The sequence below is a fragment of the Enoplosus armatus genome, chromosome 3 (assembly GCF_043641665.1).
Source record: "Enoplosus armatus isolate fEnoArm2 chromosome 3, fEnoArm2.hap1, whole genome shotgun sequence".
Lineage (NCBI taxonomy): Eukaryota > Metazoa > Chordata > Actinopteri > Centrarchiformes > Enoplosidae > Enoplosus > Enoplosus armatus.
This window is the reverse complement of record NC_092182.1, coordinates 17,721,241-17,734,064: the sequence shown is the minus strand read 5'-3', so window position 1 is coordinate 17,734,064 and position 12,824 is coordinate 17,721,241. Positions and strand designations below refer to the sequence as shown.

Here is a 12,824-nt window from a genome sequence, read left to right as displayed (position 1 = left end):
TCTTTCAAATTGCAATTTCTGTATAAAAATGATTAACCATTTAGCCCTAAAGGGAGCTTTGTCACTAATAATAAAACATTGCTGTTCTGTGTTTGGTGTAAGTTCCTCTTCCTATCCATAGTGGTTTGTAACAATGTTGAAATCATAAGAACAAAATCCTGTCCTTCTCAGTTAACACTATCCTCAATAGACCTTTCTAATGGCAGACATTTTGACTTGTCAAGCACAGGTGTAACTAATAACATTAATGATGGCTCTGTTAGATGTGCCAGTGAGCCCCAGCATGCTCAATACCAGAGCTCTGGCACTGGCACAAGTACATGAAATGTAGCCACGATTAGTGTTATTATACTGTTATTAGTTACACCTGTGTTTAACAAGTCAGATTGTCCACTGTGAGAAAGGCCTGTATGAATACATAGTACATGTTGAGTAAACGCCATGACTCGTGCTCTTTCTCGACTGGAAACTCTTACTGTTGCTAACACAGTCATCGCTGTTGTTCAGACATGAAACCCAGCTGAATGCAACAAGTCGTACAGGGTCAGATATACAGCAGCGTCCCCGGAGCGGTAAGGGTTTCAAGATGGAGATTTAAGCATGGCGAGGTTAGACTTTGCCCACCCTGCTGCCCCTGTATTATGAGAGTTTAACATTCAGGTCATTTTCAAGTTTCAGTGTCCTCAGCCAAGATCAGTCATACCTCCTAAATTGAAGATTGAATTAAATGTCTTTAGGGTATCAGGTGTCTTTAAGGTGTTTTTGTCTGTCTCTTTAAACGCATGTTTCACTTTTCTGCTCGTTTCTCAGACAATTTCAGGCGGGGAACCCACTCTGTGTGTGAATGTGTGTGTGCATGTGCATAGCATGATGGATGGCTTTGTATGCAGCTTGCAGGGTGTATTGGTGGCTAGCTGTGTCAGACTAACAGTTTAATTTGGGCCTCAGGAAATTTTCCACTGTTGGTTTTTCCACTCCAGGTGATTCATTAGGAGGGTGGTTACTGTGTGTGCTGTGTTTGCATGCGCATGTGTGTACATTTGTGCGTATCAGGGTTTTCCCCTGGCCCCACGTAAGGCTACGGTGGTACAGGAGGTGAAGAATATATTTTTTTAGCATCAGCATCACTATGTACACGTCACATTGCAAAGGATGGTATGTTATAAGGTAAATAAAGCCCATAATGGTTCACTGTATAAACAATTTTATTTAACAGTTTAGTCAGAATATAATTTAAAAAAAAAACACTCTAGTGAGACATATGTGTTGTAATTTAACTTTATAATCTGTCAAAAACAGGAATTGGAAAATGGTTTGGTTTAAATATTTTTAGTTTTAAAATCATTTATCATTTTCAGCAGCATCTTTTTCCCACAATACTTGTAAACTTGGCAGGCCGCCTTAGATTTAGGCAGGCAAACCTTTGTGTATGTGAGACACCAAGTGCATGTCTGTATGCAGATATGTCTTCCTCCATGTTTGCCTCTGGTTTTCTGTATGAGCATGTTTGTGTGGGGACCAGTGCTCGGTGTGTGTTTAAGCAGCTGTTTTAATACAAAGCTATAAGTCGTACTCTCAACAAGAGTTAATCCAGTCTTAGTAGAGCTTGTAGGCTCAGCAGAACTGCTCTATTGTCTCCTTTCTCCCCCTCTCTCTCTTTATCTCTTTATCGCTTCCCCCTGTCTTTGTACAGCCACCAACTGAAGATCAGAGCAGGACATTAGAGTGGCAGAGGACTCAAGCACCATAGTAAAAGACAAAATAAGGAAATCTACTGATTTATTTATTCATCAGGTTTCCAAGTTAATTACAGTGTAGAGCTTCTGTAAAAGGATTGATGATGATGATGTAGTTCACACTTAAATATGAATCAATTATCAGTAGCACTGTACGGTAATTAAATATGTTTATTTAGCTTCTTTCAGTGGAATTATGTCTGTGATGTAGTTTGGGACTACAGAATGTGTGCGCCGCTATTGAAAACAAAATAATTGGGTTTCCCGGTGGCGGAGTGGTCTAAGAAAGATAACATGTAACTGCACTGTCCCCAGTTCTCTGTCACGTCATCCTCCTCGAACATTTTGATTTTGAGGAACAAAAAAACATGCTGAGTGATTAGACGGTTTCTTTCCTCTGTATTAGAAATAACCTGTCTGAATGTCACATTTTAGTGAAATGTTTATTGTTTTATTTTGTCAGAACTGACACAGGGTGACACAGAAACAGATGTCATATCAAGGATCATTTCACATCCCTTGTACATGACATGTGTCGAGCCGGATGACGTCTGACAGCTCCGCTCATCTTCTTCATTTAGGAACAGCACAGTTTGACACTGCTGTCTTGAACATGTTTAGCTGAGTGTGAATAGATTTCCTGTTGCGTGATGATGACTAAAACAGTTGTTGTCTCCCTCGCTGAGATGGCGAATAGATGGCGCCGTGGAACAGAGATGCGGAAGAGATGCGCGCACGCATACACGCACGCACGCACGCGCACACACACACACACACACACAACCTGCTTCACAACCAGACAGACGTCTGCAGAGACAGACATAAATATGAAGAAACCTATAGTTTTTAGTCACATAGACATGGTGGTGGAGATATGTGGTCACTGACCTTCATGTGTTTATGTCTCATTGAATTCGTCACAACACAGACAGGCTGACTGGCAGTGTGTGTGTCAAAAAAGAGAGAGTCGGTAGTTTCCCTCTTTTGACTCCATAGTCTGAAATCTGTGTTACAGGCTGCTTTACTGAAACAAAGTTCATTTAAGCAAAGTCAGTGTTGATTGGTTTCCAATTTCAAGGTGCATTTTAAGTTCTTACTGTGCTGCTACATCCTGAAGTCCAAAAATCCAACAACTAAAAGTGAAGATTTGTTATAGTCCTGAAAGTCAATGAATCAATAAGTTGATGGAAAGAAAGTGATGAAAAACGGATTGTCATTTATAAACTCTTAAGCTGAAAATCAATTCAGTACTAGGCCCAGCTTCTCAAATGTGTTTTATTTCGTACTTTTATTCAGTTTCATGTGTTTCTGTTTTAATGACGTGCAATTTCAGAAAAAATTGCAAACGCATAATAATTTGGAGAAATGTATTTCTTTGGCTTTGTAGATATAGTATGGAGCAAGAGTTGGTGGTAACTGCAAGATGAACATCATTGTAGTCAGAAAAACATTTGAGTCACAAATGTTTGTGGTCTCGACCACACACTCAGCCCATAAAAAGAGCCTGACGGAGATCTGAGCAAAATATGTTGCTCATACCAGTGATAAAAAGGTGGTGGATGATATATATTTTACAGGCTGAGAAAGTCTCAGAAGATCTAATATTAGTGCTATTGTCACTACATGGTACTAATACTGTTACTGATGTGAAGATCCTTCAGACAGTCAGTTTGTGATTCATCAATGATGAATGAATTCAACACTTTGTTCTGACTTTGAAAGACCACAGCAGTAACTTTATTTTCAGTATTTAACAGTTATGAGGAACGAAGTTTAAAAGATCTTCATGGTGTTTAGGGATTAAACAAGTAACCCTGTTTCATAGTTTCAGCCATTTCCTTTTTGATAGTATATTCAAGGAGCACAAAACACAGAGTGTAGCGCACATATCAGTATCCCCGTAATGTGTGTTAATGACACCCCTCTACAGCTCTGAGGTTCTCATATCTCTACCATATAGTATGTAAAGCACATCAGAGACCATCTGAGTTTCTAACAACTCTTCACCCTCCTTCCTCTCTGTTTTTAGGCTTCCGAACCATCAGAACATTTTAACGGACAGGACTCCCACGCTGCTGCCTACACTCAGAGCGGCAGTCGCAGTGGCAGCCACAGCAGAGCGACTTATTCCCACACCTACAGAAACCCCACCACCAGTTCCTCCTCCACCCACCACACACAGACCCAGGGTTTACCACAGCATACAACCCTGGTTCAAGCACAGTCCCAGGCCCCAGATGGAGGGGTCCCCCCTGGTCTAGCCAGCACCCTGGAACACATCATAGGTCAACTAGATATTCTCACTCAGGTAAGCAGAATTCATTGTACTTTGGCTGTGCCACCCACTCACACTGTTCAGAACAAAAGCTTCCTTTACTTTTCAACCAGCAGGCCACAGATGGTTTCAGCAACACAGTCATATAAAAATATTAAAAAAGAACAACCTCTTCTGAGCTGTGAGGTACTGCATTAGACTGGTACACTGACTCTACACAGATTTGTATGCGTGTGGTAGATTTTATTCCTCACATTCATAGTTACATTTCAGTATTTCATTGGCAAACGGTACAGAAAACACTGTGTCCACAGTGAGTTACCTGGGACACTGCCTCGCTAAAGCTATGTTCCTATTAAGTTTTTCAAATGTAACTTTAATGCTGTATGCACCACACATGGAAGTCCATTCTGGAGGATAACCTGTAATATGGGTGACTGACCCTCTAAAATGCAGGTGCATGGGCACACAAACACACACACACACACACACACACACACACACACACACACACACACCAGTGTGTACACTAAATTGAGTCAAGCATTTGCACATTAATTCACTTATTCAGACACATTTTGGGGACAAGAATAACAGAATGAAATGAGGCCCATAGTATGGCTTGGTTATTGCCACGTTCATTTTGTACAATTATAATTGTACAATCATTTTTCTTTGTATAGAAAAACTGTCTTGTTGTCTCATTGTTTCCCAAATGATTTAAGTTTGTCCAACCTGTTACAGTGTGAGATTCACATATTTGTACCATGATGCTAAGATGAGATATTTTACTTTACTAACCAGTTAACTTGGTCTAATCCTAAATACACACAGAGAGAACAGAAAAACTCTCTTTTATTTTTCTTCATCCATCTTGAAGACAAGACACACACACAAACACACACACACACACACACACACCATGCTGGCTATGTTCGGTAGGCCTCTGCTCTCAGAGTGAGTGCCCCCGTGGCTGGTGAAGGCCAGACGCAGTTTGAAGCCAGACCAAACCGAAGCCTGCTGGACTAAAAATAGATCTTTGAACAAAAACAGCAAAGCGCAGCCACCAGTTAAGACCTGGAGGTCTGCTTCTTATCAATTTATCTTCATTTTTATGTGGTATGCATTTTTTTAGCTTCATAGTTGTGATCAGTAATGGATACTGAGGGAATTGTGGAATAATTGTTGTTGAAGCTAATTGCATTTTAGCAACTTAGGCCTCTTAGCTGACTTGACCTATCCAGTAAGAAATGAAATGACTGCAGCTGTTGAGTTTGCAACTTGTATTAATCAGTTGTAAATATTAAGTGTAATGGACAGCATTATATCTTTTTATTTATTTAACCTCTCAGTGTTAAGATGCTATAAACGAACACTTTCTGCAGATGATTAAAAGCCATAATCTCTTCACTTCCATACAAGGCTTTTATTGTGAAGCGTGCAGCTGTGGATGTCAGACACTGGAAAGAATCACCCATTAGTTGTAGGCTCAGTGCATTCCTGCTATAATCACATTAAACTTTTATTTCGTATGCCAACCCAAAAGCGTCTACTGGCTGGGGAGCGTTTAATTTAAATTGTTTATTTACATTTTTTACCATTAGCCTGTAATTGCTGCAGATTTTCTCCTAAGTGTTTTCGTTTGAGCTTGTTGAAAGAATCACCAAATAATGAATCACCACATGAGTGATGTTGCACCCAAAACAGACTTTGTTCTTCGACATCTCAGGGCTTAGTCTTGATTTCTTTTAATGAAATCAAGGGGAAAGACATACCTCAAGCATCTCAAGGTCAGCAAAACACTAATATAAGATAGTGCTGCTTGCTCTATTGTTTGTGTTGTATTGAATTTAGGACGTGTGCATTTATGCTTGATCATGGTTCAAGTGGTAGAATGAACAGTGAAGGATTTGGACACAAATACATTGCTAAAACAGCGGAAAAGGAGAGAGGTGTGTGTGTGTGGGGGGGGTTGCCTAGGTATATCAAATAATTTATTCACAAAGATAATTGAACTAAGGAAAGTGGTTGGAGGGTAGAAAAGAAAGAGTTTAGAGAAACAAGAGCACCATGAAGAAATCAAGAGTCAGGAAGAGGAGTAGAAACAGGAGGATGGAGAGATGGGAGGAGATGAATGTGGAGGAAGAGAGAGAGATCACTGGGAGGTTTGGTGTGTGTGTGTGTGTGTGTTTGGTGTGGTGTGTGTGTGTGTGTGTGTGTGTGTGTGTGTGTGTGTTGGTGTGGTGTGGTGTGTGTGTGTGTGTGTGTGTGTGTGTGTGTGTGTGGGGGGTTTTAGCTGGAGGTTGTGAATGTGCCCTGAGGAAAATACATCATTCATATATGAGCACTGGCAGCACTCTGCCTCACTCACTGATAGTAAGCGTAAATGCTTAATGGCCATGAAGAGACGCAGAAACACTTTTTGTATCTGTGTGTGTTTCTGTCGAAGGTTTCCTCCTGGATCTTTTTTTTCTTCTTCTTTTCTTTCTTTCTTGCGTCTCCTTTCAAGCTGCAGTCCAGCATGTGGGAGCGTTTAATATTGGCCGAGGGCAGCCAGGCTGCTAGCTAACCCCTCCCAGGGGGGTGGTGCCAACCTCTTGCTTTCAAGCCCACTGTACCCAAACTCAACTCTGATACCAGATGGATCCTCTGCATTTGGTTTTATCCTTCAGCTCTTTTATTCAGTGGTGGAAACATGGATAGTGTCTTTTCTAGGTTAGGTCAATAGAGTGAGATGACTGGTAGGAAAACATGTATGGTGGACTTTTAATAGGCTTTTTTTACTGAGCTGTTTTACTAAAGAGAATTTTAAAGAATAATTTAGAAACTAATAAAACTAAAAAGAATTTAAAGATTAAAGAAAGAATGAAAGAAAATTAAAAATCAGAAAAACATTTAAAAAGAAAATGCTGAGATGAAATGACAGTCTTTATATTTAAAGGTACCCTGTGGGGTGGAGAATGTAAAGGCTCAGTAGAGAAGGTTTGAACCCAGATGCTGGACTCGTGGTCAGGGCTGATGAGGGAAAGAGGCAGTAGGTGGGAAAGGGGTTACTGCAGAGCAGGAGGGAGGTGCAGAATCTTAAATGAGGGAAGAATAAGTATGTGGGGGGGGGGGGACAGAACAGAGAAGGGAATGACTGACTAAGATTTGTGACAGGAGACCCCTCTAATAGCAGCAGTTGCAGTTGTTTTATGAGTGAGTCCACTTTTGTAAGCGTGTGCAATTTACAGTCCTGCCAATGGCTTCACATTACAGATCTACAGGTGGCAGTAATGTGCCAAGAAAAGCAGCACTGTACCAGCAATGGCAGAGAAGAAGAAGACTGCAAGCTCATAAAGTGGAATTAAACAATGCAGATTGAAAATGTTTACAAATTGCCTTTGTAAATGTTTAAAGGGGAGAAGGAAATGCATTTAATACGTTTGTTATACCTCAAGGACACGCACACAATGGGTTTTGGTGAGCAGCACTAAATGCAAATGTCATTTCTTTTGTTTTGTTTACAAGAACACCCCACAGGGCACCTTTAATTTCCTACCCACAGTAGGTGTTGAAAGGGACGTGAAACTGAAGTCTGATTGGCAAGAGAATCAACACAGTGAATTATACAAGTAAACAGCAAGTAGCACGGTGTTACAGGCTTCAACACACATCTTTTTTCACCGTACAGATGGTAACACTGCACTTCACCTGCTGTTTTATACACAGCGTGTTAATGAGAGTTTAAAAAAAAGTGGTTTCTATAGAACACAGTGTAGTTCAGACAACCTCAGGTTACATATGAGTTGGTCTATTCTGTACAATCGACATCTATTGCATGCCAGTCTGTCCTGGGAGAGGGATCCTCCCTCTGTTGCGCTTCCTTAAATTTCTTCCATTTGTTCCCTATTAAAAGAGTATTTTTTGGGGAGCTTTTCCTTATCCGAATAAGGACAGTGGGTGTCATATGCTGTACAAACTGTAAAGGCAAATGCGTGTGAGTGATTTGCAATATTGTGCTTTATAAATAAAATTGACTTGACCTGACATGAACTGCATTATGTTGTAATAAAACGGCATGTAACAACTCATTCAGACCACTGTAACTTTAAATAGTTATGTAATGTATAATATCCAGGAAACAGTTGTTTGTGAAGTTTTTGTGCAGAACCAGCAGTCAGATTTGCTCAATATAGATTAAAATATTTGGCAGTGTTTTTGATTTATTTTACAGTGTAGCTCATGACTTCCCTAAAATACAAACTATGCATACAAGGCATGTTAACTGCAGCCCTCTGATTTTTCTGAGACAGGCTCAACCCATTTGCAGTTTACCTCCAAAATGCACTCAAAATGTTTTACAATGCACAACAAGCTGTACGTAGTAATAATCTAACACTCTTGTTCTAATTTCTGTTCAACTTTGGCTGCCATGGAGATTTAAATTACTGCTGCCCATCCTCTGGAGATTAGTCATTCCTGCTCCTTTATAAGTCTTTTCCCCAGCATTATTTTTCACTATTACAGCTCTCTGTAACTCTAATAGTCGAGGAGACTGAGAGGGAAGATGATGAATTATTCAACATTAGACTGACGCTTCCAAAGCCACAGTTTGCTGTGTTAGCTGCTTTTCACTTGTCTGCCCCCCCCCCTCCTTTCCCCAATCCTCAACCCCCATACCCCTTTCTTTTTCCTCTCCCTCTGTCTTATACTTCATCGCTCTTACATGTCCTCTCACACTAAGCCTGCAGTGCCCACACTTATCCTCTTCTTTCACACTCTCCCTCTTAATTATGAAGAGTCTTGAATGAAGAATTGCTCTCTCTCTCTCTCTCGATTTCATTTACAGATTCAAGTGCAGCAGCGCCCTCTTTTCCTCAGTAGACCATCAGACAGTAGTTTGCTTGAGAAGATTTTGTGAACTCTCTCTGTGATGGTGGAAAACAACTGTAACAGAAAGTATTTTATTAACACTCAACATTGTTCCTGCTCTGTAATTCCCCCAAACTGCCAGAGCAGCTAGCCACAATTCAGCCTTTTTTTCTGCTTAACCTATGTGTGTGTCAGAATAGACTAAATCCGTATTCCTGTTACAGCAGCTACAAGAACATTAGGAGAAAGTGAAAGAAACAAACGTTCTGTACTTCCCTCAGAGCAGCTCCTCAGAAAAGATAAAAACTTTCTGTGATTAAAGTGTAGATGCTGGACTTTTAGAAACCACTAAAACGCTTGCTAACCAAACGCTCTTTGAAGAATTGCAAAGTTTTCACCACAATGTTTGAGACTCTAAGGAATTGGAAGCAGTCTGTGATTTGTATGTTTATAGTACTGCTCCGGGAGAATGAAACCATTTCTCTTGAAATTGCGCTCAGAACAGTTAATTTACTTTTTGTCTGAGCTGTAGTGAAAGAAAGAAAGAAAGAAAGAAAGAAAGAATTCCCCAAGATAAGTAGCCATTGTTCAGAGCAATATGGTAACTTAGAATATATTACACAGCATTATAACGTCTGAACGTGGGGAAAGGGCTTCTTGTCTGTCTTTATATTTGGTAACAATACAAACATGTTGGTATTTTTCAGTCTGTTAACAGATTGGACTAGATTTTGGACAAATTAAGATGTTTGAAGTTTGAAAACACTAGGCTCAGGCTTTTAACTGTTTGACTGTTTGGCTTTTTATTGGCTTTCTGCCAGTACAACGGATTTTAATCTGGTTATGGATATTAACACTGTTGGTCTAAAAGCCACAGCAGTGCTGGTTCTTCACACCTGCAGTTTATTGATATTGGTTCACTGACTTATTCACACCATCAATCTATCCATTATTATTGTGTGTGTTTTTGTTTTTTCATTGGGTTTTTTTCACCATTTTCACAATGACTTTGTCGAATCACTAAAACCAGTCTGTTATTTTTTTTATCAGTTAGCTGTATGAAGGGAAAAGAACCGACTTTGCCACCTATCACCAGCACCAGTTTGTCTTTCTTTGACTTTCAGACTATTATAGCGTGGGTCATACCAAAGCTATGAGACTTTGTAATAGAGGCCAGTAATGCTCAGGGCGATGGAGAGTATAATGTGTTCTGGAGAGAAAAGAAAAACAGCTCACTCTATTTTTAGGAGCATAAAGATTTGGTTTCTACTCCAGATGAAAACTATATGCCCGTATAATGTTGCTGCTGCCTGGGGACACATGCAGAATCTCACACACACACACACACACGCAAACACCAATAGCTGGCGGAGGACTGGGTAGCCAGATCAAGTTGGTAAGATAAACAGGGTAGTATTGATCTAGAAAACGGAGACAGGCAGAGAGAGGGAGAGAAAGAGGAAATACAAGCCCTTTCTCTCCCATGATGCATGAAATAGCAGGAGATGTTGTCTAGTTTGATGACCCAAAAGAAAACACCACTCGCCCACACATTGTTGAAGTCATTGCTGTGTATGCTGGAGTATGAGATTATCTAAGGCATTTAACAGTCTTTGTCAATTCCTTCATCATTATGTGTTTTGATCATTCATGCACGGTTGTGTGTGTTTTGTTTGTGTGGAACTGCCAGGTCAGCGCAGGACCTCGATAGCCAACTACCAAACACAGCTGGATCGCTGGATGCAGCCTGCAGAACATGCCACACAGGCTGTCTTGGGTTTGAAAATTACTATGTTTACATGTGCGCTAAAGATTGGGGTGAACATATTAAAATAGAAGTTCTGTAGTGCTTAAATTGGTTTATTTGCAGTAATTTCTCCCGTAGCCTGTTGACATGATTTACTTGATAATCTATAGAGAGCCGAAGTGAAACAGGAATTTACGGGTTCTGTTCAGAAGTAAGAAAACCTCATTCAAAATCCTGTTGACATTTGTTACAACAAAAAATTGGACAAAAGTACTTTAGAAGAGAGCGTTGGAGAATTTTATGGATATGGATGAAACCAAGTTACCATAACGTGACCACCGGCGCTGCCATGGTGTTACATTTTCATGGGAGCCGTAGTTTTTTTATGTACTCACAAAGTAATCGTTGTTAAAATCACAAAGGTTTCGATCTCTAATCTTTTGCATTTACTCTCACTGTCTGCCAGCCGACAGTCAATGAGTTGACTTTTCGGCTCCGTGCATTATTTTGTTTTTTGGTATGACGACATGTACATATGATTTGGTTTTCATTGAGAAATAGATCTTAGGAGAATCTGTGGAGGGAGAATAACACTGGAGGAATTTTTTTTTTTCATTTAATCTTACCGAGTAGTCTTTAGAGATCCAATGACTATTTGTCGACTAAGAGCTTCTTGAGTCAGTCACATTGTTACAAGCATTGCCCTGATTGTAATAAGTGACCATTAAATGATAGTGAAAGAGAGACATTCCTGGAAGAGAAATGAAATAAGAGATGAGGAGAAAGTGTATCATCACGATCTCATTATCTGTACCCTGCATTTGAGGTGTGTATCATATAATAGTTTTGAGTTACCCACCATAGAGTTTTATTGAATTAACCCAGCATCATGGTTATTTTTCAATGAAACCCTGGAATGTTTGTGAAAGCTGGCCACTTTTGAGGTAAAATGAACTGGTTTGTTGTTTCTTGTCTGTCTCTCTATCCACCAAATGCAATGTCTCAAACACAGCTGGTTATATTTTGATAAATGACTCATCTCTGCGCTGCTTTCTAGCAATTTCAAAATTACTCTCTTTGGCACAAGGAGGGACATGAAATTACAGGTCAAGACATGTTGACATATCTGTCACTCTCTGGCCCAAATCTAGAGAGCCTCATTTGTCGCGCGATGCCATGTTTACAGTTTGATTGTTCCTGCCCTCAACCAAATTTTTGTTGCCAGGCACTGCTATCCAAAACTGCTTACTAGCTGGGATTGTGTTTGTCACCAGGCAACATTAGCTCTGTAAACAATTATCTCAGAGATTCAGAGGAAACTGTTGCCACTTTAGTGTTTCCAGAAGATTAATTCAAATTCCTGCTGTCTTTTTTGCAAAAGAAGTTTTTTCACTTGTTTTATCACTTTCTATCACTCTCCTGCACATTCCTTTGGTTTAGATTAGCACAACTTTCATTCATGTTTAACCTTGCAGATTCATGAAATGATTAGATTATAATGAAAGAGCAAAAAGCCAAGGAGATATCAATCAACACTGTGTCATTGTGTGCCATGTTGGCTAGATAGTTATAATTGCAAGCCAAGACAAGTTTGTCTGTATAGCACCTTTCAAACAAGGAGGACATTTAAAGTACTTAAATAAAATGACATAAAAGAAATAATGTGATCAATAATAGATACTGACAGATAACAGTTTGAGGAAACAAAAGTGCAGTAGAGTTTTTGATTGAGATCTGAAAGTGCATTTATCATCCGACAATATAAACTAAACTGATTTTCTCAACTTAATTAAACTACAAACAGTGTAACTTCTTAAACTGAGTTGACACAACTAGACAACAAAAAGACTGCAGCTGGTTGCCTTATTTCTTTTTTCGTTTTCTCAGCTTCTACATTTTTACAGTGAAAGGAACTTACTGGGTTTATATTCTTCAGTCATATCAGAACTATATTTTTACCCAAGGCCGTTAAATTCATTCATTAACTGGCAGCCAGTATAAAGATTTAAGAATTGCAGTACGGTACTCGGTTCTCCTTATTCTTGTTAGAAATCCGAGGGCATGAATATGTTTCTTGTCCGGACATGAAGCTCTTTGTTTTAGATGACAAAAGGCTGATTTAGTTATTGGTTTAATGTGGCTGCTGAAGCTCAGACACAATAAAAGATAGAAAAGCCGACTCTATCCTCCGTCATCTGTTCATCCAGGTGGC

The 12,824-nt window shown here is 39.7% G+C and overlaps 1 protein-coding gene across 1 annotated transcript in view; it reads left to right on the top strand.

The window, feature by feature from the left end:
* The window catches only part of poc1a (POC1 centriolar protein A), a 35,020-nt gene that overhangs the window by 21,566 nt on the left and 630 nt on the right, over nucleotides 1-12,824 (top strand). Inside the window, exon 10 of the mRNA XM_070902871.1 lies at nucleotides 3,766-4,044. Within this exon, the coding sequence (XP_070758972.1) occupies nucleotides 3,766-4,044 (279 nt within the window). The remainder of the gene's footprint in view (nucleotides 1-3,765; nucleotides 4,045-12,824) is intronic.